The 27001-nt window shown below is 43.7% G+C and overlaps 1 protein-coding gene across 2 annotated transcripts; it reads right to left on the bottom strand.

Annotated features, from left to right (window-relative positions):
* Nucleotides 1–4768: 4768 nt before the first annotated feature.
* On the bottom strand, nucleotides 4769–19810 carry cnr2 (cannabinoid receptor 2). 2 transcript variants are annotated; one of them, XM_072501230.1, is made up of 2 exons: nucleotides 19562–19810; nucleotides 4769–7670 (listed from the first exon to the last, which is right to left on the bottom strand). In XM_072501230.1, exon 2 carries the CDS (start codon nucleotides 7522–7524, stop codon nucleotides 6403–6405), a length of 1122 nt encoding a protein of 373 aa, XP_072357331.1. In that variant the 5' UTR covers nucleotides 7525–7670; nucleotides 19562–19810; the 3' UTR covers nucleotides 4769–6402. The 2 variants fall into 2 exon arrangements, with proteins under 2 accessions (XP_072357331.1, XP_072357336.1); XM_072501235.1 differs by lacking the exon at nucleotides 19562–19810 and adding an exon at nucleotides 19055–19155.
* Between the last annotated feature and the right edge of the window lie 7191 nt (nucleotides 19811–27001).

The following is a 27001-nucleotide window of genomic DNA, read 5'->3' as shown; positions in this document are numbered from 1 at the left end:
ATAGAAAGGATGCAGAGCTGGGCTGAGAAGTGGCAGATGGAGTTTAACCCTGAAAAGTGTGAGGTTGTCCATTTTGGAAGGACAAATATGAATGCGGAATACAGGGTTAACGGTAGAGTTCTTGGCAATGTGGAGGAGCAGAGAGATCTTGGGGTCTATGTTCATACATCTTTGAAAGTTGCCACTCAAGTGGATAGAGCTGTGAAGACGGCCTATGGTGTGCTCGCGTTCATTAACAGAGGGATTGAATTTAAGAGCCGTGAGGTGATGATGCAGCTGTACAAAACTTTGGTAAGGCCACATTTGGAGTACTGTGTACAGTTCTGGTCGCCTCATTTTAGGAAGGATGTGGAAGCTTTGGAAAAGGTGCAAAGAAGATTTACCAGGATGTTGCCTGGAATGGAGAGTAGGTCTTACGAGGAAAGGTTGAGGGTGCTAGGCCTTTTCTCATTAGAACGGAGAAGGATGAGGGGCGACTTGATAGAGGTTTATAAGATGATCAGGGGAATAGATAGAGTAGACAGTCAGAGACTTTTTCCCCGGGTGGAACAAACCATTACAAGGGGACATAAATTTAAGGTGAAAGGTGGAAGATATAGGAGGGATATCAGAGGTAGGTTCTTTACCCAGAGAGTAGTGGGGGCATGGAATGCACTGCCTGTGGAAGTAGTTGAGTCGGAAACATTAGGGACCTTCAAGCAGCTATTGGATAGGTACATGGATTACGGTTAAATGATATAGTGTAGATTTATTTGTTCTCAAGGGCAGCACGGTAGCATTGTGGATAGCACAATTGCTTCACAGCTCCAGAGTCCCAGGTTCGATTCCGGCTTGGGTCACTGACTGTGCGGAGTCTGCACGTCCTCCCCGTGTCTGCGTGGGTTTCCTCCGGGTGCTCCGGTTTCCTCCCACAATCCAAAGATGTGCAGGTTAGGTGAATTGGCCAATGATAAATTGCCCTTAATGTCCAAATTGACCTTGGTGTTGGGTGAAGGTGTTGAGTTTGGGTAGGGTGCTCTTTCCAAGAGCCGGTGCAGACTCAAAGGGCCGAATGGCCTCCTTCTGCACTGTAAATTCAATGATAATCTATGATTAATCTAGGACAAAGGTTCGGCACAACATCGTGGGCCGAAGGGCCTGTTCTGTGCTGTATTTTCTATGTTCTATGTTCTATGTTCTTTAAGAAATGTTTGGCTGCTCATATTACTGCACTGATGTCAGAGTGTGGGTGGAGCTGGGCTGTCTGTCAGCTTTTTACTTTTGTTTTAGGCTGTGTGCGGCAGGGTGTGTTTTAGTTTTGTTTTCAGTGTTAGAGCTGAAGTCAGACAGAGCAGGTGTACTGTTGATCTCTCTGCCATGAAAAGACTATCTCTTGATCATTTGGTGAATTCAGAATTATAAATGTTGTCAGTAGTGAATGTAAAACTAATGTGCTTCTGTTAAAAGGTGTTTCTTTTGTCTTCTGGATGTTGTTTGGGAAGTTATTAAGGATTACTTAGTGTTGTATTCTTTTGGGTTTGTATTTGAATTGATGGTTGCTAAGATGTTCACTGTATGTTTTAAAAAGGTTAACTTGAGTTCATAGAATAATCATTGTTTGGCTTTTAAAAATACTTTTCCATTTCTGCTGCACCACACCTGTAGAGTGGGCCGTGCGCTCCCCATACAACAATCTATTAAAAGTTGTGGGTCAGGTGAACTCCATGATACACTTTGGGGTTCCCTCAACCCTGGCCCATAACAAAACCCATTATATGATTTTCATGGTGTAGTGTCTCAGAATTAAGAAAAAACTCTGCATAAAAGTCTTAAAGGACAAATACCAAATTGGCAGAATAATTTGCATGTCAGGTTTGTAAATTGTGAAATTAAGCAAATGGTGGAACGGCGATATTGTTTCTGCCTGGATATAATTAGCTTTGTTGACCGTTAAGCATTCTAAGAGAACCATGTGACACTTGTTTTGGTGTGAACATTTCCAGAGGTCAATATGGTAATCAGTGCCTTCACAGAAACCCTTTTCAGACAACTCACCATTTTTGGCTCAAAGGCAGCTCATGTAGATGGCTGCAAACAACTTAAGCCACAAGAGATGTTTGATTTCCAACAAACCAAAACTAGGCTAATAAACATACAGGACAGTAGGAAACGTAAGCTCAAAAATCCCAAACTCTGTTTTTTTTAATTTGTTCATGGTCCATCCTAATTGCACTTGAGGGGGTAGTTAAGAGTCAACTGCATTGCTGTGGGTCTGGAGTCACATGTAGGCCAGACCAGGTAAGGATGGCAGATGATTTCCTTCGATTAGTGAACCAGACAGGTTTTTATGACAATCAGCAGTGGTTTTATGGACATCATTAGACTTTTTAAAATTCCATATATTTTATTGAGTTTAAATTCCATCACCTGCCATGGTGGGATTCGAACCTGGGTCCCCAGATCATTATACTGGTTCTCTGGATTACTAGTCCAACAACAATACCACTATGCCACCACCTCCCCGCCAATCTGACGCATGAATTTTCAACTTATTATTTTGAATATTATATCTTTCAAATTGTGCAAGGAAAGAATGAAAACTTAATTCAGTGACAAGTGAATATTCTTTCAAGTGAATTCCGTTTGGGGTGATTTTGAGCCCGCAGTAGCCGTGGGTGGGATTGGCGACTTGGGTGGAAAATCCCACGGGAATCGAAAATACGATTCTCTCTCCACCAAAGGGTGTAAACCTTATTTAAATTGATTTCCATGTATTTAAGTATTGTTAACAAGTCCTCCGCTAAATGTAACTGGTCTGATTAGTAAGTTTGCAGACGACACAAAGGTTGGTGGAATTGCGGATAGCAATGAGGACTGTCAGAGGATACAGCAGGATTTAGATCGTTTGGAGACTTGGGCGGAGAGATGGCAGATGGAGTTTAATCCAGACAAATGTGAGGTAATGCATTTTGGAAGGTCCAATGCAGGTAGGGAATATACAGTGAATGGTAGAACCCTCAAGAGTATTGACAGTTAGAGAGATCTTGGTGTACAGGTACACAGGTCACTGAAAGGGGCAACACAGGTGGAGAAGGTAGTCAAGAAGGCATACGGCATGCTTCCCTTCATTGGCCGGGGCATTGAGTATAAGAATTGGCTAGTCATGTTGCAGCTGTAAAAAATCTTAGTTAGGCCACACTTGGAGTATAGTGTTCAATTCTGGTCGCAACACTACCAGAAGGATGTGGAGGCTTTAGTGATGGTGCAGAATATATTTACCAGGATGTTGCCTGGTGTGGAGGGCATTACCTATGAGGAGCGGTTGAATAAACTAGGTTTGTTCTCACTGGAACGACGGAGGTTGAGAGCGACCAGATTGAGGTCGACAAAATTATGAGGGGCATAGATAGACTGGATAGTCAGAGGCTTTTTCCCAGGGTAGAGGGGTCAACTACTAAGGGGCATAGGTTTAAGGTGCGAGGGGCAAGGTTTAGAGGAGATGTACGAGGCAAGTTATTTACAGAGGGTAGTGGGTGCCTGGAACTCGCTGCCGGAGGAGGTGGAGGAAGCAGGGACGATAGTGACATTTAACGGGCATCTTGACAAACACATGAATAGGATAGGAATAGAGGGATACGGACCCAGGGAACTGTGGGGTCTTGGGGCCGTTTATTGATCGGGACACCCTTTAAAGATGGCGCCCCAATCTCTGTGGAGCCGGCTGCTTGCTCTGTGAGGCTCGCCCACCAGAGTGATGGCATAACCTATGCCCAATCTTTTTTTTTCTTCAGAGAGTCTCAATATTTGGAGAGAAATCTGGCCTGCGCAGTTGGAGTTACACATCGGTTTTTAGTCAGAGCCTGACACTTTGCTAAATTCTGGTAAGATTACGCCAATGTGTGCAATAATGTTAAATATATATGTTTCAAAATCCTCACAAAGATTTTATGCCACATCTTAATATTAATTTATGAGTCCAGTTTCACTAAACTTTGAAGTTCTTTCCAGATATTGGAACCCAGAAATTGTGTGTCAATGCTTGTGCTGGGCCTTCCACCGGGCTGTCAGCCCTGGCAAGAATCTGATCGAAATCCCAGGAAAACAGACATTTGCATAATAGGAACAGGCTTCCACACAGATTGGGGTGCCTAAAAATTTGAAGCAGCAGATCTTCATGGTGACGCCTTGTCACTGTGTCAGAGTGGGTTTCAGATCGAGAGGTGCTGGTGTAGGGGGTGTTGCACAGCCAGGTCACACCAATGCCTGGCAATTAAAAATTCATCTATTCCCATTCCAAAATGTTGCTTATCTATTGCCAATCAATCCTTATGAGACATTGTAGGTTCCACATATAGCTGTTGCCCTATATATATGCTTACACTGTACATATATTCAAAAACTGTCTGAAATTTCTGAAATTAGTTTAAAATGCGTTATAATAATTTAATAACAAGAAGGAAGTTCAAATATATCAGGCAGCCATGACGATTCTCTAAAGCTGATTGATTCAGGATTGAAATGACCATTGCAGGGAAACATCCAAAATAGGAGATTGTTTTAGGCATGAGCCCTAAATAGGCAGCATTGTACCTTGCCATCTTTTATGCAGCTCACCTAATATTCAGTTCCATTGAAGTTAATGTATAATGGACTAACATACGATACAATATGGACCATTTGTGCTACCGTCCAAAGCAGATTTCTACTCCACAGTCTGCGAGTGTATCCTCAAAATGATGCAACAAATTCTGCAGATAAGTTCCTTAGAAAACTGCAGACACAATCCATGTTGTATTATTCTGTCATACAACTATAGTTTAATGAATATATACAATTATAGACTGTCCATTCCAAATTATTCCTTCCCTTTTAAAAGTAAATATTTGCACAGAACATGACTTTAATTCCAATTGCCACCAGAACAAAATAACACACTCATTGCCTGGAACACACAAACGAATTCACTTAATCCCCATTAATATGTAATTTCTGGGTTGCACACTAAAATGGAGTCAGCGAACAATCTACAGCGATGCAATTGCTGCATTTTAATTTCATAATCACCTTTACTAGCACATGCTGATTATCAATAATAAGGAAATAAGTGTTGCTCATTCTTAACAACCTCAGTATGAATGGAAGGTAAAGATAGCAGCACGGTAGCCTTGTGGATAGCACAATTGCTTCACAGCTCCAGGGTCCCAGGTTCGATTCCGGCTTGGTTCTCTGTCTGTGCGGAGTCTGCACGTCCTCCCCGTGTGTGCGTGGGTTTCCTCCGGGTGCTCCGGTTTCCTCCCACAGTCCAAAGATGTGCAGGGTAGGTGGATTGGCCATGAGAAATTGCCCTTAGTGTCCAAAATTGCCCTGAGTGTTGGGTGGGGTTACTGGGTTATGGGGATAGGGTGGAGGTGCTTACCTTGGGTAAGGTGCTCTTTCCAAGAGCCGGTGCAGACTCGATGGGCCGAATGGCCTCCTTCTGCACTGTAAATTCTACGAAAAAAGTCTACGATAGCAGAGCAAGGTCCAATGGCCAAAGATAATGGGTTATCTGTCCAATTGCCAGTGGAGTCTGCAAATTCTATGCTAAAAGTGTTGTCACTGCTGTCAACAGACTGAACTACTCAATAGATTGGGTATGGGTAGCAATACATAGAATGAAGCAAGAATCCTGAAAGCTAAGTTGCGATTTTTTTCTTGTACCAGTCCTTATGCCTAAGAGCAAAGCTTCTAATATTTACAAAAATACACAGTTAAAATTCTTTCTCATAACATTACAAGTAATAAATAGTGAAAACCAAAGGGAATGTTTTGACATTGGTATTTGCTTTTTGCTTCAGCGTGGTGTTAATTTGTTAACTGCAATTAGATTGCTATTTTTAAGGTGTGAACTATGATTCCTATAAAATATTAGTGGAATTTCCTCTCTTTAAGCCTTTTCCCTCTTTCTGGCGATATACATTTTCCAGGTTTCTTACCACAGTAACTTTGCACAAAGGTATCTGTTTGTTGTCATAATGCTACATATTGAAGATCCATACCAAAATTCATAAACCATGGTCATACATTTATGACACTATGTTTGGCAGTGTATGCAAAAAGGAGTTGCTCATGTTTGAAATGTTAATGAATTTCACACTGAAATTTGAAGAGTTAATCATTTCTTGCAGAAAAGTTGGCATGGAGGATGTTTGAATTCTGTAAACTATCTGAAGCATAGTGATCAATATGAAATATTCTATTTATCAGCAGATAGAGGTGCCCTCATTAGGTCTAATGGGATCACTCCATGTCTGATAAAGTGTTTTTTAAAATAATTCCCCAGTAATAATGCTCCCAATGAATGACATTGGTTTGACTGCTCATTTTCTTTTTCAAAGTGATGTTTGAATGTTTAATATCCAGCTGATCAATGCTTTGATCAAGTTAGAGACAATTCTCGGAATTGACAACGTTGCATTGCCCAGCTGATGAAGAGATGGTCGTAATCGTATTGTTGTTTTTAAAGTGGCCATCTGACTCTGTGCTGCCCTCCAAAGATGGTATCTTTCTCTTGTATCTAGGCAAGATACTTAATAATACATTGCGCATATCTTTGCTCCTTAGAGCATAAACAATGGGATTCACAGTAGAATTTAACCAACACAGCATGCAGAAAAAAGCAAATACCTTTTTGGTGTCTTTGTCTACCTTGGCAAATAGATCATATATCATCAGAGTCAACACTGGAGACCAACAAACAATCAGAATTACTAATATTAAGCCCAGTGTTTTGGCAAGTTTAACATCCATGCGTCTGTGCCCAATTTTTACTTGTCCTTTCCTTCCTTCTTTCTGTTTCTCCATGTAGACTGAATGAGCATGGGCTTTCCACAAAATATGTATATAGGCATAAATTATGAAAACTAACAGGAAAGTTATTAAAATAATCCAGCAAGCTAAATAGCTTTTATCCACCAGAGGAAATAGCTCACAGCAATGGTCCTTGTACTTAATGCAATTCCATCCCATCAAAGGAAGAAAAGCGATAAAAACAGCAACTGACCATGTGAATAGGAGGCAGGTCACTGCTTTTCTCCTTGTTAAAATTGTCCTGTATTCAGAAGGCTTATGAATGCATATGTATCTGTCAATGGCAGTGAGCAACAAACTGCCCACAGAAGCTGAGAAAGATGCAATGACACCTCCAAGTTTGAATAGGAAGACATAATCTTCATCGCGGTGCTTGAAAACGTGGAAGCTGACAAAACTGTACACAAAATTGATGCTTGCGCAGAGGTCGGCAGCTGCGAGGCTAGTTATAAACAGGTAAGAGGGTCGACATCGGAGTTGTGGGGTAACGAATACGATGTATAAAACTAAAATGTTTGCCAAAACAGTAAATGGTCCCACTGTTAAACATAATGCAGCAATAGCTATGCTTTGGCCATTTGTAAGAATCATGAAGCATTTCATATCCATAAGTTCGCATGCCTTTTCCGTGGTTGCATCATAAGAAACTGTTGTCACTGTAGTTGAATTAAACAGATCGGAACTATTTATATCCATTTTAGAAGCAGATTTTCTTTAAAATGTCACTTCTCAACGATTGTCTATTATCGCGATTTAGTAGGGTTGAGAATCATTTAGGATCGATGTAGAGGCTGAATTTTCAAAGTTTCTTAATCTTTTCAGTGCGGACTGCCACTTTATACCTAGGAAAAATAAAAAATAATTAAAATGGTAAAGATATTTCAATCTGATAACATAATGTTCTGATATTTGTAGTTTTTGAAAAGACATTGAGTCAGTAGAATCTTTTATTTTGCAGTTTTGATATCCAGGACTCAGGAAAGTGAGTGAAGCACTCTTTTCATCCCAATAGTAATTTTTCAGAGAAATCACTGACATCTCAGACTTTCAGCCCTTTGATGGCATTTAGATGGAACTTTAAAATAGGTATTGGAAAAATTTGAAATGTCAAAAGGATGCTTCTCGTGCAAAAACTTAGCTCATCTTATACAGTGATTTTTTTTGTTGCCACTTTTACTATGATTCAAGTGTTGAGGTTTTGCCTTTTTGAAAACAATGAACAATAATGTGACATCTACTACTGCTATTAGTTTATTGGTTTACATTTCCCACCTGGTGCTCTATACAAAGAGGAACAAAAAGACTTAACATTAATAAAGGGTGGGCGGGGTAGAGATTTGCAAGGTGGTTTTGACAAGCAATAATTTAGGCCTCACTGAAGATATCAAATAATTTTCAATCACAGCTCTCTTGCTGTTGTAGCTATTGGTTCCTCAGATCCCTCTTTTTATGCATTATTTTTTTGCTATCTGCCTCTCTACCTTGGAATGTCAAGGTATACTTACTGGTACACAGTAGTAAGAGCAAATTTAATATTGATTTGGGTGTGCTACCTAATAATCAGTTAACTGGTATTTTCACATATCATCCATACTACTAAAGGTTATACAGTAACATGACTGAACCACAGGACAATTCCAGAGCAAAGTGTTTTTGTTAATGAAGTACAGCGTCTATAAGAAGCATTTTCTAATTTCTTCCATAGATGATGCTTGTAATGCAACAATATAACATACTGTCCATGAAAGGTCAGAAATTGAATTATTTCTGAAATGAAAATAAATCCAGTAGATGAAGTGTCAAGTCAGGCCATTTAAAACAACATAAATTTAATAAATATATTTACAAAGTAGCTTTTGTTGAATTCCCCCTTGCTCCCAAAAATATGATGTGGAGAAGCTGGTGTTGGACTGGGGTGGGCACAGTAAGAAGTCTGACAACACCAGGTTCAAGTCCAACAGGTTTATTTGGAATCACTAGCTTTCAGAGCATAGCTCCTTCATCAGGTGAGTGAAGAGGTAGGTCACCTCCCTGGTGTTGCAAGACTTCTTACTGTGCCCAGAAATATGAGCAAAGCAAGGCCTATTTCACGGGCTGATTGTTTAGCTAATATCTTAGGGACAGTCGGCTTGCTCAGAAGGAACACTCACAACACTCTATTTTAAATGATAAGGAAATACAGATTCCATCCGAAATGTTTTTGTGAGTATTTCTCTATTGTTCATTGTTTTTCAAGAAGTTCCAGATTGTGCAGTAAAATTGAACGGTATTTGTACTCTTTTGTGACTCCTCCAACTTTGCATGGTCCCTACTCATCATACATTGTTGAGAGATCCTAACATGTGATATTTATGTTTTATCAAATAGTATTTCCCAGATGTTCACACACTGCCCTCGTTGCATACAATATAAGTGATGATTAAAAAGTAAAATAATAGCACACAACAGCTAACAGCATAAGGTTCCATCTAAATATGTGGTAAACAAAATAGTAAAAGGATTAAGTGGGAGGGTTGTTATTAAGTGCAGCGGATCTCTATACAAAATGTAGTATTGGCTCAACCTCACCATGAAAATATTTTACCCTCTGATTCCAAACAGTTTTTCTTGTATATTTCCACAAGGAACGTTCCTGCATGTATATTGAACGAGGGAAATCGTTCACAGATTAATCATTTACAGATAATAAACTATCGAATTGAGACAAATTCATAATTCTGATCTTTTCTACTGATAATAATAATAATAATCTTTATCTGCTTGATTTAAACAACTAATTTAAGTAAACCAAGAAATAGCGCTCAGGTGACATAATCCTTAGGTTGAAAATATACCGGTGTAAAAAGAGAGGAAGGACTTGGGTGTGTTAATGTGGTTGGGGAAAAAAATTGGCTAATCTTCTCCATCCCCAGGAGGCAGGATCAGGAGTCAAATTTAATGATAGTGCATCAGGTCGGCTCCCTAATGCATTTCTATCTTTGAGCGATCTTGCCTGAGAAGGGGTCATTGTGGTACTGGCTCCTACCCAGCAATGGTGGGTAGCCATTTGGCCACTTTAGAGACTAATTGAGATCAAGATGCTGCCACTGCTGAGACTTTCCCAACACTGGACGGCTGAAGCCCAGCAGATTCCTGGAGGCAGTCACCCGGAATAGGGCCGGGGAAGTTGGCTGGGTAGGATGCTCTTTCAGAGTGTCAGTGCAGACTCATGATGGGCCGAATGGCCTCGTTCTGCACTGTAGCGATTCTATGCTATTCTATGGTAGGACAGCCTGTGGATAACAGGGAGACCGAGGTCACCTCCTATCAACTTGACCATTACAAAGGGGATCAGAAGGCCAATGCTACCACCACTAGCCATCGTCTGCAGGGGTTAATCATCCACAATGATAGCCTGACAGCTTTGGCTATTTTTGATTTTTTAACTTGTGGAAATCTTCAGAGAGCACTTCCATCTTGAGGTGTCCTCACTGTCGCCTAGGTACAACAGCAGTGCCCAACTCTGAGGTTGCCAGCTGTCCATTGCTTCAGGCCTTCTGATTGGGCCTCCTACCTCGGAAACAGGCCCATCATTTATAATTGGACTGCAGGCATGGAGGCAACTTCTTAACATAACATTCTTCAGATGTTACCAAACTATAGAGGTCATTACTATAATATTTGTTAATTATTTAAATCCTAGTTCTGAATTGAGTTTTAGGACTCTCTGTATGATGAGCGACAATCCAAAAGCTGAAACCATGTTCACCTAAAGTTTCCAGAAAATGCAAGATGACAGTCTCTCAAGATAAATGGTAAAACTGAATTAAAGCTTAACTGAAGTACTGGTGGATTATGTGGCCCATTGTCAATTAATCTCCAAGAGTCTAGATTGATAAGGTCTCCAACTCTAAAAGCTTGATGAAATTAGTTAGGGCACTCCACAGCACAAATGTCTTGCTAATTCAGAAAAATGATATTAAGGGGGAATTTTCCTCCATAGCAGAAAGGTCAACTTGAGGACAAAGCAGGGAAACTGTTTTTATTTTACAGAGGTTGGTAGGCATGGTATTTCCAATGCTTTCTGATTTATTTCACATTTCCAGTATTTAGATTTTTCTATTTTATCCCTAACATTCTGATGTACAACATTCTGACATAGAAACAGTGAAAAGTAGAAAATAGGAGCAGGAAGAGACTATTCAGTCTTTCGAGCCTGCTCCGCCATTCATTACAATCATGATTGATCATCCAACTCAACAGCCTATTCCTGCTTTCCCCCCATATCCTTTGATCCCCTTCGCCCTAAATTGGATTGGATTGGCTTGGATTTGTTTATTGTCATGCGTACTGAGGTACAGTGAAAAGTATTTTTCTGCGAGCAGCTCAAACAGATCATTTAGTACATGAAAAGAAAAGAAATGCATTTTAGGGCAACACAAGGTACACAATGTGAATTCATTGACACTGGCATCGAGTGAGGCATACAGGCGTGTAGTATTAATCAGGTCGGTCGGTAAGAGGGTCGTTTATGAGTCTGGTAACAGCAGGGAAGAAGCTGTTTTTGAATCTATTTGTGCATGTTCTCAGACTTTTCTATCTCTTGCCTAATGGAAGAAGTCGGAATAGTGAGTAAGCTAGGTGGGAGGGGTCTTTGATTATGCTGCCCACTTTCCCAAGGCAGCGAGAGGTGTAGACAGAGTCAATGGATGGGAGGCAGGTACATGTGATGGACTGGGCTGTGTTCACGACTCTCTGAAGTTTCTTGCAGTCTTGGGCCAAGCAGTTGCCATACCAGGCTGTGATGCTGCCAGATTGGATGCTTTCTATGATGTATCTGTAAAAAGTGTGGACATGCGAATTTCCTTGGACCAGGACAGAGTTTTGGTATGTGCGCACCTAGGAATTTGAAGCTGTCAACCATCGTCACCTTGGCCCCGTTGATGCAGACAGGAGTGTGCACAGTAATTTGAATTTTTTGGCCACAACTACTTCCTCTGATAAGAAATTCCACAGGCCAACCACTCTCTGGGTGAAGAAATTTCTCCTCATCTCTGGCCTAAATGATCTTCCCCATATCCTCAGACTGTAACCCCTGGTTCTGAACACACTAACCATCCTTCCTGCATCTACCCTGTCTAGTCCTGTTAGAATTTTATCGGTTTCTATGAGATAAAATAGAATCATAGAATTGCTACAGTGTAGCAGTGTATCGGCTCATCGAGTATGCACCATCCCTCTGAAAGAGCATCCTACCCTTTCCCCTCCCACATCCACCCCACCCTATCCCTGTAACCTAACCTGCACATTGTTGGACACTAAAGGGCATTTTAGCATGGCTATACACTGGGAGAACATAAAACTTCACACAGTCGCCCAAGGCCAGAATTGAATCCGAGTCCTTGGCATGTGAGGCAGCAGTGCTAAACACTGTGCCACCATGGAGCCCGTCATTCTTCTGAACTCCAGCGACTACAATGCTAACCAATTCAATTTCTCCTCATACGTCAGTCCCGCCATCCCAGGGGTCAGTCTGATAAACCTCTAGAGCAAGAAAAGGAGACCAAAACTGCACACAACATTCCAGCTGTGGCCTCACCAAGGCCCTATGTAATTGCAGCAAGACATCCCTGCTCCTCTCGCTATGAAGGCCAACAAAACATTTGCCTTCGTTATTGCCTAATGTACCTGCATGCTCACCTTCAGCAACTGGTATATGAGAGCACCCAGGTCTCATTGCACATTCCCGTCTCCTAATTTATGGTCTTTCAGATAATAGGCTGCTTCTCAGTTTTGCGACCAAAGTGGATAACCTCGCATTTCACCAAATTACACAGCATCTGCTATTGATTTGCCATTCACTCAACTTGTCCAAATCACACTGAAGGATCTCTGCACCTGCCTCACCCTTCCACCCAACTTGATGTCATCTGTAAATTTGGAGATGTTACGTTTTGTTCTCTTATCTAAACCATTAATATATATTGTGAATAGCTGGGGTCCTAGCACTGATCCCTGCGGTACCCCACTAGTCACTGCCATTTGGAAAAAGACCTGGGGCGAGATTCTCTGACCCCCCGCCGGGTCGGAGAATCGCTGGGGGCTGGCGTGAATCCCGCCCCCACCGGTTGCCGAAGTCTCCGGCACCGGATATTCGACAGGGGGGGGGGAATCGCGCCGCGCCGGTTGGCGGGCCCCCCCGCACGATTCTCTGGCTCGGATGGGCCGAAGTCCCGCCGCTAAAATGCCTGTCCCACCGGCGAAGATTAAACCACCTACCTTACCGGTGGGACAAGGCGGCGCGGGCAGGCTCCGGGGTCCTGGAGGGGGCGCGGGGAGATCTGGCCCGGGGGGGTACCCCACGGTGGCCTGGCCCGCGATCGGGGCCCACCAATCCGCGGGCGGTCCTGTGCCGTGGGGCTCCTCTTTTCCTTCCGCCTTCGCCACGGTCTCCACCATGGCGGAGGCGGAAAAGACTCCCTCCACTGCGCATGCGCGGGACTGCCGTCAGCGGCCGCTAACACTCCCGCGCATGCGCCGCCCGGAGATGTCATTTACGCGCCAGCTAGCGGGGCACCAAAGGCCTTTTCCGCCAGCTGGCGGGGCGGAAATTCGTCCGGCGCCAATCTAGCCCCTTAAGGTTGGGGCTTTGCCCCCAAAGATGCGGAGCATTCCGCACCTTTGGGGCGGCGCGATGCCCGACTGATTTGCGCCGTTTTGGGCGCCAGTCGGCGGACATCGCGCCGTTTCCGGAGAATTTTGCCCCTGTTAATTCCTACTCTTTTTTTCCTGCCTGCAAACCAGTTTTCTATCCACCTCAATACACTACCCTTGATCCCATGCGCTTTAATTTTACACACTAATCTCTTATGTGGGACTTTGTCAAAAGTCTTCTGAAAGTCCAAATCTACCACATTCACTGGCTCCCCTGTCAACTCTACTAGTTACATCCTCGAAGAATTCCAGTCAAGCATTATTTTCCTTTCATAAATCCATGCTGTCTCTGTCTGATCCTGCCACTGTTTTCTAAGTGCATTGCTATAAAATCTTTGATAATGGATTCTAGAATTTTTCCCACTATCGACGTCAGGCTTACTGGTCTATAATTCCCTTTTTTCTCTCTACCTCCCTTTTTAAATAGTGCAGTTACATTAGCTACCCTCCAATCTGCAGGAAGACCTCCCATCATAATGTACAGAACTTACAACTCTGCTAGTAAAAGAGAAAGTTATCCGATTTCTGTGATATATCTGTGTTACAATGTGGTTTTCATTCTTCTTCCATATAGTTGGAGAGAAAGTCAGCAGGCTACAGTTAATCTACAAAGATTTTAGAAATTCAGGCTGCATTTTCTAGACATATTCTCATCATCATATCAGGAGCAACATAAGGTGCATCTAAAAATTATTTGTTAATCTGGTGAAATCTTAATACTGACTTACATGACTGCTAAATAGCAAAATCAACCTGCTGTAGACAGAGCTAAGTGATGCCACAACCAATGGGTCACGTCTAAGCTCTGCAATTCTGCACATTCAGTCAGAAAAGGTAATTGACAATTAAATGTCTAATGAGCAAAGAGTCACTATTGATATCCATCTTCATTGTTATCAACGGTGGGGCCCAGCATGTGAGTGCAAAAGGCAATGCTAAAGCGTTTGCAAACATATCCAGCCAGAAGTGCAAAGCAGTGACCCTTCTCAGTCCCCTCCTGTGGTCTGCACCATCACAGTTGCCAGTATTCGGACAATTTGATTCAATCCATATGACATCCAGAAGCAGCTGACTGCACTGTACACTGTAAAGGTTATGGTCCTCAATAATACCCCAGCTGTAGTGCTTAAAATCTATGCTCCAGAACTAGCCACACGTCTAACAAAGTTGTTTCAGTACAGCTCTAATTTTGTCATCCACTTGCCAAAGTGGAAAATTCCCTTGTCCTGTCCACAAAAAGCAGAAATAAATCTAACCCAGCCCTTTTAACCTATTCCCAAACATTAGTAAAGTCATGGAACGAGTTTCTATTGTGTCATCAAATTACACTTACTCACCAATAACCTATTTATCAATGCTTGGTTTGGGTTCTGCCAGGACCATGCTCTAAATCTCATTATACCCTCTGTCGAGACATGGACATAATAATTCAATTCTGAAGATAAGGTGAAAGTGACAGCCCTTGATATCAGACAGCATTCAACAGAGTGGCACCAACAGCCAGCATAAAGAGATCTATGGTGATCAGGGGAAAACTCTCTCATGGCTTGTAGTATTTTTTATTCATTCATGGGATGTGGGCATCGTTGGCTAAGCAGCATTTATTTCCCATCCTTAATTGCCCTCGAGAAGGTGGTGGTTAGCTGCCTTCTTGAACTGCTGCAGTGCAGGTACACCCACAGTGCTGTTAGGGAGGGAGTTGCAGGATTTTGACCCAGCGACAGTGAAGAAATGGTGATATATTTCCAAATCAGGGTGGTGAGTGACTTGGATGGGAACTTCCAGATGGTGGTGTTCCCATAGGTCTGCTGCCCTTTCATTCTAGATGGTAGTGGTGGTGGGTTTGGAAGGTGCTTCCTAAGGAGCCTTGGTGAGTTTTTGCGGTGCATCTTATAGATAGTATACACTGTTAATCACTGTGCATCGGTGGTGGAGGGAGTGAATATGTATGGATGGATGCCAATCAAGTGGCCTGCTTTGTCTTGGATGGTGTCAAGTTTCTTGAATATTGTTGGAGCCGCACTCATCCTGGAGAGTATTCTATCACACTCCTGACTTGTGCCTTGCAGATTGTGTATAGGCTTTGGGGAATCAGGAGATCAGTTATTTGCTGCAGGATTCCTAGCCTGTGACCTGCTCTTGTAGCCATGTTGTTTATATGGCTAGTCCACTTCAGTTTATGGTCAATGGTAACCCCAGGATGTCGATATTTGGGGACATTTCAATGGTTAAAGATTTTCTCTTACTGGGGATGGTCATTGTCTGACACTTGTGTGTGCGAATGTTACTTGCCACTTCTCAGCCTAAGCCTGGATATTGTCTAGGCCTTGCTGCATTTGGACATAGAATCATACAATCCCTACAGTGCAGAAGGAGGCCATTCAGCCCATTAAGTTTGTACTGGCCCTCTGAACGAGAACCCTACTAGGCTCACTGCCCTGCCCTATCCCCATCACCCCACCTAACCTGCACACCTTTGGACACTAAAGAGCAATTTAGCATGGCCAATCCACCTAAAATGCATATCTTTGGACTGTGGGACGAAGCTGGAACATCCAGAGGAAGCCCGTGCAGACACGGGGAGAATGCGCAAACTCCACACAAACAGCTACCCAAGGCCGGAATTGAACCCGGGTCCCCGGGTCTGTGAGGCAGCAGTGCCTTATCCCTGAAGCCTTCACATTCTTTTCAAATAGCAATCCAATTCCCTTTTGAATCCCTCGATTGAACCTGCCTCCATCACCCTCTTAGGACCTTCATTGCAAACTCTAACCACCCTCTGGGTGAAACAAACTCAGCCTAACCAGCATCTCTTCATAGCTGAAAAGCTCCAGCCCAGGAAATATCCTGGTGAATCTCCTCTGCACCCTCACCAGTACAATCACTTCCTTCCTATAATGTGGTGACCAGAACTGCACACCGTATTCTAGCTGTGGCCTAAATAGCATTTTATACAGCTCCATCATAACTTCCCTACTCTAATATTCCATGCCTTGCCTTATACAGGCAAGTATCCCACATTTTTAACCATCTTATCTACCTGTCCTCCTGCCTTCAGGGATCTCTGGACATGCACCCCAAGGTTCCTCTGTACTTCCGAGCGTCCTCATTCATAGTGTATTCCCTTGCCTTGTTAGTCCTCCTAAAATGTATCACTTCACACTTTTCAGAGTTAAATTCCATTTGCCACTGTTCTGCCCATCTACCCAGACCATCTATATCGCCCTATAATCTCAGGCTTTCCTCCTCACTGTTTACCAAACTACCAATTTTTGTGTCATCTGCAAACTTACTGATCATACCATCCACATTTCCATCTAGATCCTTAATGTACATGACAAACAGCAAGGGAGCCAGCATCTATCCCTGTGGTACACTACTTCAGAGCACAACACCGGCTAGAACTTTGACAAGAAAACTTATGCTTGATTTCTAATGCCCCCCCGACGCTGCTCTTCTCATCTCACTGATACATGTGCAGTCCCATTTTCACTGCCAATACGGGGACCCCTAGCACATGGGCGTCCAGCCTTCCCTGCACCATAGTCTTGGAGAAGGTGAACAGTATACATTGGCAGCCATGATGTGGAGTTGCCGGCGTTGGACTGGGATGGGCACAGTAAGAAGTCTTACAACACCAGGTTAAAGTCCAACAGGTTTGTTTCGAATCACTAGCTTTCGGAGTGCTGCTCCTTCATCAGGTGAGTGAGCAAATATTGGCACAGCGATAAATCACAGGTGTGATCAGAACTCAACACCCAAATCATTGGGCTGGCGCTGGTAATGGTAGGAATCTCAAATAAATCTGGAGTCTTCTTGTCAGAAAGAACTCCCTGAATATTTCACAGAGAAATATGGGGGTCGGGAAACTGTAAAATTCCCTTGGTCCAGCCATTGTGTGAACATGGAATTAGATCATGGATGTGGTTCCGAGGCCATCCTTGAACTCGCCTCCCCAGCACAGACAGATGCCAGAACAAAGCTTAAGGTTAAACCTGGGGTTTACAAGGAGGTTGTTTTAGCATTGCTTTCATAATTTTCATTGCTATTTAGCACAGGGCTAAATTGCTGGCTTTGAAAGCAGGCCAAGGCAGGCCAGCAGCATGGTTCGATTCCCGTAACAGCCTCCCCGAACAGGCGCCGGAATGTGGCGACTAGGGGCTTTTCACAGTAACTTCATTTGAAGCCTACTTGTGACAATAAGCGATTTTCATTTCATTTCATCACGGACCGCGCAAGATTCTCAAACTAAAGGTGTCACTTTTCCATCTCCTTTTTCCAGTTCAATCCCGACTGGGGTAAGAGAACCTCTCCCGTCACCGTGTCGCAGCTTCAAACTGCAGACACTGAACAAACACAGTACGAAGTCTTACAACACCAGGTTAAAGTCCAACAGGTTTGTTTCAAACACTAGCTTTCGGAGCACTGCTCCTTCCTCAGGTGAACAAACACACAGGCACTGGCTTCCTCACACAACCGTATCCCAGTACAGGGGCAGGGATGTTGAAATCCATTGCCTTTTGCTTCAGCTCTTTGTAACTGCACATCAGTGATCACATCAGTGATTTGTGACTTCACGGCATCCTCTTTGATGTGAGTCAATACATTTGAAGTCAAAGAAAATGCATTTATTTTCTTTTCATGTAGTAAATGATCTGTTTGAGCTGCTCGCAGAAAAATCTGATTTCATCCCAAATCCCGCCCTTAACCACATTTTTATTAATTTGAAACTAAGCACATGAGCCGACAGGAGTTATTCACTATCTCCCTGAAAAGCGTGTGTTCTGAATATTTCTGCACTGCAATTCCTGCCAGTCCCAAAGGGGAGTAATACTCCACTTTGGGGAGTAATACTTTGTGTTGATATAAACACAAGATGATGATATTGTTTGCATTCAAATAGCATTATTCCATTGGGGGGGGAAGGAGTGCCTTTTTCAGCGTTCCTTTATCAAGCTGATGTATGTCGTTTTCAAACCTCTTTTGGATCATCTCCCCTTCAAACGGCGCTATTTCAAGCTGTATTGATATGTAACCTGCCCACACTGCGTCGCTATCCACAACAGAGGTTTGGCTGCACAATTACATGGAGCGAGCTCCATCACCATCTTGAAGCCGTCCTGTTGTATTATTCACAAGAAACACAATGCTCAGTCTGTTACTATCTTGTTCTCGGTAGAACAGCTGGAGGCTGGGTCAGAATGACACAGCTCCAGCAAAGAGCCAGCACAGACGAGAGGGGCCGGATGGCCGCCTTTGGCACTGTGAGATTCCATCAGTTCCCCACACCCTCAAACCTTTCTACCACTCTTTCCAATCCAGCTACACCTCCGATTCTACCTCCTTCCCGCCAATATCAAGAAACGAAATTGAGTGAAATGACAAAGGGAAATCAAAAGCTGACTTAAAAAGATATCAATTCCTCCAGCGGACTGTTTGGATTCGAGGTATTCCTGCAGCCGGAGCTGTCCTCGCCCTGGAGTGCAGTCTGTTCCAGGCAGCTGAATGCACGAAATAGTGGAAATCTCCTTACCCTGAAGCACTTGGATTGGGGTTTCTGGTGTGAAATGAAGCCAGGATTCAGCCGCCCGAGCCGTGACCTGCAGGAATCTCCTTCCTCGCGTCTGACCATCCGCTAGACTCCTACACAAGTGAGGGGAGAGTCTCAACTTCTCAACTTTCTGATGCCGTTACACACTGCGCGGGGGAGTCAAGCGACCGGCCAAAGCACAAGGATTACAATCAGAAATCAAAACTGTTTCTACAATTCCGCGTGTCAATCGTAAATTATTGTCATTCCCCCCCCCCCCCCCCCTCCCTCCCCCTGTTCGCCGAAGGTAGGGAATTTCAAACAAGGTCCTGCTCAGTAACTAAATGTGTCTCACTGTACAAGCGGAAATATTCCTTATTAGTCTATCTTCTTAAATTTTATACATAAGCGCAAAGCCAGATTATTACTTTTCTGGGAGGGAATATCTATTTACAAGGTCAGAGCCGGGACAGCTCCAGGTGGAAAGTTAGAATAATGGATATTTATTACCTTAATTCACCCCGAGGTGGTCAGAGACACTTGCAAGGGAAGTGGCTCTCCTGTTCGCTTCCTGGTGTCTGGCTCTGACTGGTCCAACTGCGAAAATACCATGAAATCTCTCCCTCACAAAACAGAACGAGATGTGAGAGCCCTGTTCCCCTGCGCCGTGTTCCTGGGCCGCCCTGTAGCCGCTGTGTTACATCTGGTCATCTGTCACTTTGTGTTTCTCCCCCAAAGTGTTTCACCACCTACCGCAGATCCTGTTGGGCATCCGCTTTGCTCTCTGACAACTTGTCAGCAAGCCAGCAACTGGACCTTCGCATCTTGCAGGACCCGCCGAGAAACCCCTTGAACAAGCCGCCTATCAACAACCCTCGTTGGGTGACAAGTCCCTCCTTCTGATCCCCAACTCGCTCTGCACCAGGGGAGCAGAGTGACACACTCGGAAGACAAATGTTTCGACTGCGATTAGACCACCCGGGGTAGTTCATGAACACAGGCTGTTTCTCATATATAGACAAGGTCCATACTGTTTGGGGGGGGGGGGGGGGGGGGGTTGCTGCTGGGATTCAACTCAGCCTGCAGGCAGTTTGATACACTTAAAAAAAACAGCTGGGATTCACTCTCGCTCAGAAGCTGCATATAGAATGACCGATATCCCAGAAGGAGTTACAAGCGGATGATTGCAATGAGGGATTTACTGGTGTGAGAAGCAGGAAAGCAAGCCTGTAACTTCAGACGGCGTGTTAATCATTCCATGGTGTTTATTTTATAAGGTATTACACGTAATGAAAACGCTATTTTTGTTGTCATTTTAACCTATTAAATATCCTAATTCTTTTCCCGTGGTTAGCCTGTGGAGAGTATTAGGAAACAGAGCCGGGGGGGGGCTGTGGATCTGCAGCAACAGTTGTGGAGTGCCCACCAGAACAGCCGGAATGACAGACATGGCATCAAAACGAATTGGTGGATGATGTGCTGCAGTTTTTCCAGCCAATTTGCTGAGGAATAGAACAGGTCCAATCACATTAGAAAGTGTAAGGTTTTTAGGAAACAGAGGGGGATGTGGAAATGTCCCAGGAAATGTCGACGCAGTAGGTTTTATTTTTACGACATTTTGTTTCATTTGCTCATGGGATGAGGTCTTCTCTGGTTGGGTCAGCATTGATTATTCATCCCCAATTGCCCTTGAGAAGGGGTTGGGGAGCTGCCTTCTTGAACCGCTGCAGTTCATGTGGTGTAGACCAGTGTTCTTCAAACTTTTTTTCCGGGGACCCATTTTTACCAACCGGCCAACCTTCGGGACCCAACCCAGCTGACCTTCGCGACCCACGCCGGCCGACCTTCGCGACCCACGCCGGCCGACCTTCGCGACCCACGCCGGCCGACCTGAGCGACCCATGCCGGCCGACCTGCCTGACCCACGCCGGCTGACCGTTGCGGCCCACGCCGGCCGACCTGCGTGACCCACCATTTTCTCTTACCTTCTTTGCTGCTGACAAAAATGGAGGAAATGGTTTTGAGTCCCTTTGGCCATCGTACACGCTCCTCCAATGGAACCTGTTGGATGAAGGTGAAGCCTTTCGGTGTCGCAAAGTATGGAGTCTCCATCTGTCCAAAGTTCTGCATTTTTCTCCTGTAAAATTTCATCAAATAAACCCCCCCCCCGAACTTTAAAACAAAATGAGTAAAATAAATGAAAAAAATGAATAAAACCCCCCCGAACTTGTAAAAAAATAAAATGAATAATATAAATGAAAAAAATAAAAATTAAATGAATAAAATAAATGAATAAAAACCACTACAGAACTTATAAAACAAAAAGCTGCAACCGTTTAAAAAAATAGCGGCCGCAGTGCGCATGCGAGTGCGCCGATCATCGTGTGCGCATGCGCAATGCAGCCAAATTGTTTTTAACGTGTTCGCGGCTGATTGCAGCCGGCATTATAAAAAGCCGGCTGCTGCATGGGGATTTGCGCGATCGGGAGCGCCGCGGACAACGGCTCCGCGGCCCTCTCGACACCCGCCCGCGACCCACCCACGGGTCGCGCCCCCGACTTTGAAGAACACTGGTGTCGACACACCCACAGTGCTGTTCGGTGAATTGGACATTCTGAATCCTCCCTCTGTGTATCCAAACAGTTGCCGGAATGTGGCGACTAGGGGCTTTTCACAGTAACTTCACTGCAGTGTTAATGTAAGCCTACTTGTGGCAATAAAGATTATTATTATTAGATACACCCACAGTGCTGTTAGGTGAATTGGATTTTCTGAATTCTCCTTCTGTGTATCCGAACAGGCGCCGGAATGTGGCGCTAGGGACTTTTCACAGTAACTTCATTGCAGTGATAATGTAAGCCTACTTGTGACAATAAATATTATTGTTATTAGATACACCCACAGTGCTGTTAGGGCAGTTCCAGACATTTGACCCAACGACAGTGAAGGAACAATAGCTCAGAGGCTGGATGGTGTGGGACTTGTAGGGAAATTTGCAGGTGGTGGTATTACCATGCACTTGTTGCCATTATCCTTCTAGGTGGTTGCGGTTGAGGGTTTGGAAGGTGCTGACAGTCTAAAGAGCCTTGGTGAGTTGCTGCAGTGCATCTTGTAGATGGTACACATGGCTGTCACCGTGCATCGGTGGTGGATGGAGTGAATGCTTTAAGTGATGGATGGGGTGTTAATCAAGCAGGCTGCTATGTCATGGATGGTGTCAATTTTCTTGTGTAATGTTGGTTGCACTTGTCCAGGCAAGTGAAGACTATTCCATCACACTCCTGACTTGTGCCTTGTAGATATATTACGATCATGGACTAGACTCCAACAGAAATATTTTATTTACATTTTTTAAGACCTGTGAGGAAAGAATACCTTGCTCCAGGAGTGATTTATTTAATATACCAGGGGTGTGGTATATTAAAACAAACTTTATTCCTAACATAGTATTGAAAAATCTTTAACATCACTCAAGAAAATATCTTACAACTATCCCTTAAACAATGCTAATCAATAGCAGCACAATAACCCTTAACTGCTATCTTTATTCCCACTTAAAAACTAAAAAGAAAATCTCAGCTCATAGAATCAAAGAATCAGAGAATCAATACAGTGCAGAAGGAGGCCATTTGGCCCATCGCATCAACACCGACCCTCTAAAAGAGCACCCTACCAAGGCCCAAACCGTCCCCCCCAACCCTGTAACTCCACCTAGGGCTAATTTAGTATAGCCAATCCACCTAATCTGCACATCTTTGGACTGTGGGAGGAAACCGGAGCACCCAGAGGAAACTCACACAGACACGGGGAGAAAGTACAAATCCACACAGGCAGTCACCCAAGGTTGGAATTGAACCCGAATCCCTGGCACTGTGAAACAGCAGTGCTAACCACTGTGCTACTGTGCCGCCCGCTCTCAATCCATTTTCAAATACAGTTAGCACTCAGGAATACCTGCTGTACAATTATGTTCTCTGAGATGGTTTTAAAGGAAAGACCTGAAAACTGTCAGAACCATGCAGAAACTCTGGATGTGTTGTTTCAGAAGCTGCTTCTCAGCTTGTTTTAGCTCACCTTCTTTTAGCTCGCCTTCTAATCAGACAATTCTGAACTGCTTGCAAGGAAACTGCTAATCTGTCTACAGACATATCTTTAACTGAACTGTAGTGAGAGCAGATGCTTGACTTCTGCTCACAGCTCCATCTAAAACTCAACAAAACTGCTTTTCTGCAAAATGCCTGATACTTTAGCTATTCCAGTAATTACATCATTTTACCAAGCTGAAATCTAATTAACTTCACAGGGAATCCCCTTAATCCAAACAAAACTCCATTAGCCCAAGCTTTTTGTGATGCCTTAAGTGCAGCTATGGCTCCCAAAACCTTTCAAACCAGTATTCTTTAAAAACGCTACTGCAGCAGTCACACACACTAACCCAGGCTTCTCACCCTCACTGCACTAAATACGGATAATACAATATATCTGAAATTCCTGTATTCATCACAGATGGTGGGCAGAATTTGAGGATTTAGGAGATGGGACTTCCCAACTTCTGATCTGCACTTGTAGTCACAGTATTTTTATGGCTGGTCCAGTTCTGTTTGCGGTCATGGTAAACTCCACAATACTAACAGTGGGAGATTCAGGCATAGTAAAGCCATTGAATGTCAAGCAGAATTGATTAAATTGTCTCTTGGGGTCAAGAGCACCAGGCATTGAGGCTATGATCATCCGAAACCAACTCCGCTGGGCAGCCATGTGCGAAGGATATCAGGACCAAAGCAAATGCTCTTTGCCAGTGTAAAGAAAGGCTTCAAAACAAGAAGAGGACAAAGGAAGCACTTCAAAGACACCCTCAAGGTTTACCTCAAGAAATGCAACATTAACGTCAATGCCTGGGAGCACGTTGCTTAGAAGAAACCTACTTGGAGGTACCACCTGATTGAAGGGGCACAATTCTGTGAGGACACCCAATGGCAAGAAGAGGCCTGGAAAGGAGCCTGAGTAAGGAAAACCAGCTATCTAGAATCCAAGGACCAATGCCACCTTCCGGAAACACCTGCCAAGCGTCCGGTTGAAGATGCGGCTCTAGGATCAGGCACATCAGCCACGCAAGAACCCATAGAATCCATGAGCAGTAACACAGTGGATTTTCAGGTGGACAATCATACTCGTTAGCGAGTGATGGCTGAAGAAGATGCCTGGTGCTTGTGTGGTTTGAAAGTCACTTGCTATTTATCAGCCCAAGTCTGAATGTTGTCCAGGTCTTGCTGCATCTAGATACAGACAGATTCAGTAACTGAGGAGTTGCAAATGATACTGAACATTGTAAACATCTCTATATCTCACCTGATATTGAAGGGATGATAATTGATGAAGCAGCTGAAGATGGTTGGACCTAGAACATTCTTCTCAGGAAATTCTGCAACAGTAGCCTGGGGCTGAGTTGATTGATGTTCAACAACCACAAGTGCTAGGTATGACTCCAACCAGTGGAGACTTTACTCTCAGATTCCCAATGAATTCAATTTTGCGAGGACTCCTTGATGCCACATTCAGTCAAATGTTGTCATGGGCAATCCATCTCACCTTTGGAACTCAGCTCTTTTGTCTAGATTTGGTAAAGGCTGTAATAAGGTCTGGAGACCAGTGACCCTGACAGAGCACAAAATATGCACTGCTGAACAGGTTGTTACTGAGTCAGTGCCACTTCATATCACTGTCGATGACCCCTTTCATCACTTTGCTGATGATTGAGCAGTATTGCAATAATCATGGGGGATTTTAATCTACATATAGATTGGAATCATCAGATGGGTGAAGGTAGCATAGAACATTTTGGGGATAGTTTTTGAGAACAGTATTTTCTGGAGCCAATGAGAGAGCAGGCTATACTAGGCCTGGTATTCTGCAATGAGATATGATAACTGATAACCTCTTATCCCTAGGTAACAGCGATCATAATATGATTGAATTTTACATTCTGTTTGAGGGAGAAAAGAATGCATCCAATACTATTATTAACACTTAAATAACAGTAATTTTAAGGGCATGAAAGCGGAACGAGCTAAACTGCACTGGCAAATATGCTTAAGGGATAGATCATCAGAGATGCAGTGACAGACATTTAAAGGGATATTTCAGAATACCCAGAATAGACACATTCCAGTGAGAAAGAAAAATCCCGAAGGAAGCTGGGGGGGTGGGGTATGTCATTTGAAGTTAACTAAAAAACTTAAAGTCAGCATCAAACTTAAAGAAAAAGCATATATTTGAGCAAATACAAGTGACAGGTCAGAAGATTGGGAAGAATATAATGAACATCAAAGAATGACAAAAAGATTGATAAGGGGGCAAAAACTAGAGTACGAGAGGAAGCTTGCCAGTAATCTAAAGGTGAACAGTAAGAGTTTCTATAAATATTTGGATAAGAAAAGAGTTAACAAAATGAGCATTAGTCTGAAAAAAATGCGCCTGGCAATTGATAATGGAAAGTAGGGATATGGCAGATGAATTAAACCAATATTTTGCATCTGTGTTCACTATAGAGAACACAAGTAACAACCGAGAAATAGCTGTAAATCGGGAAGTGGAAGGGAGGGAGGAACTCAAGAAAATTACAATCACCAAGGAAGTCGTATTGAGCAAATGGTTGGCTCTGCGGGCTAACAAATTCTCTGCTCTGGTTGGACAACACCCTAAGAACTTGAAAGAAGTGGCCAATGAGATGGTTGATGCATTGATTTAAAATTTCCAAAATTCTCTAGATTTGGGGAATATTAGAAGACGTTATTTTTTTTTAACAAACATTTTATTAAGGCATTTATGGTTTTATAACAACAAAAGCTACAAATACAAATGTAAACATAATCCAGTGCGTAACACACTCCTCCATCTCCCACAGTTCCTGCCTAAGCTGGACAAAAAATAGCCTAACTCCCCATACCCCCCCTTACTCCCTAACCCCCCCCCCCTTATTCAATCTGCTAACAGTTTAGTTTCCCCCGAAGAAGTTGCTAAGCGGCTGCCACCTCCGAGCGAACCCTTACATTAATCCTCTCAGGGCCAACTTAATTTTCTCAAGCCTGAGAAACCCAGCCATGTTGCTAACCCATATTCCTGATTTTGGGGGCTTCGAGTCCCTCCACACTAGATCAGTCTCCGAGCTACCAAGGAGGCAAAGGCCAAAATGTCAGCCTCTCTCGCCCCCTGGACTCTCGGGTCTTCCAACACTCCAAATATCATCACCTCTGGACTCGGCCCCACCCTTGTTTTCAGTACCATGGACATGGCATCTGCAAATCCCTGCCAGAAACCCCTGAGCTTCGGACATGCCCAAAACATGTGGACATGATTTGCATGCCCTCCTGCACACCTTACACACCTGTCCTCCACCCCAAAAAACCAGCTCATCAGGGCCACTGTCATGAGTGCCCGCTGGACCACCTTGAATTGTATCAGGCTGAGCCTGGCACATGATGATGTTGCGTTAATTCTGCTCAGGGCATCCTCCCACAGACCTGCCTCTAACTCCTTTCCCAGCTCACCTTCCCATTTACGCTTAAGCTCACCTATCTGGGTTTCTTTCCACGCCATAAGTTCTTTATAGATTTCCGATACCTTCCCCTCCCCACTCCCGTTCTAGAAACTACCTTGTCCTGTGTCCCCGGCAGCGGTAGAAGCGGGAAGGTCGAAACCTGCCTTTGCACAAAATCCCTCACCTACAGATACCGAAACCCATTCCCTCCCAGCAATTCAAACTCCTCTCGAAGTCGTTATTAAAGATGTTATATCAGGGCACTTGGAAAAATTCAAGGCAGTCAGGCAGAGTCAAGAGGCGTGAATTAAGGCCTCGTCACGCCTCACCAGATTTAATAGAGTCTCGCGAGATCCAGGGTACGGTCAGACCAGCATATTTAAATGAGCCATTATGTGTTAGCAGGATTCTCC

The sequence above is a fragment of the Scyliorhinus torazame genome, chromosome 1 (assembly GCF_047496885.1).
Source record: "Scyliorhinus torazame isolate Kashiwa2021f chromosome 1, sScyTor2.1, whole genome shotgun sequence".
Classification (NCBI taxonomy): Eukaryota; Metazoa; Chordata; class Chondrichthyes; order Carcharhiniformes; family Scyliorhinidae; genus Scyliorhinus; species Scyliorhinus torazame.
The sequence above is the reverse complement of the archived record's forward strand: the minus strand, read 5'-3'. Positions and strand labels throughout refer to the sequence as shown.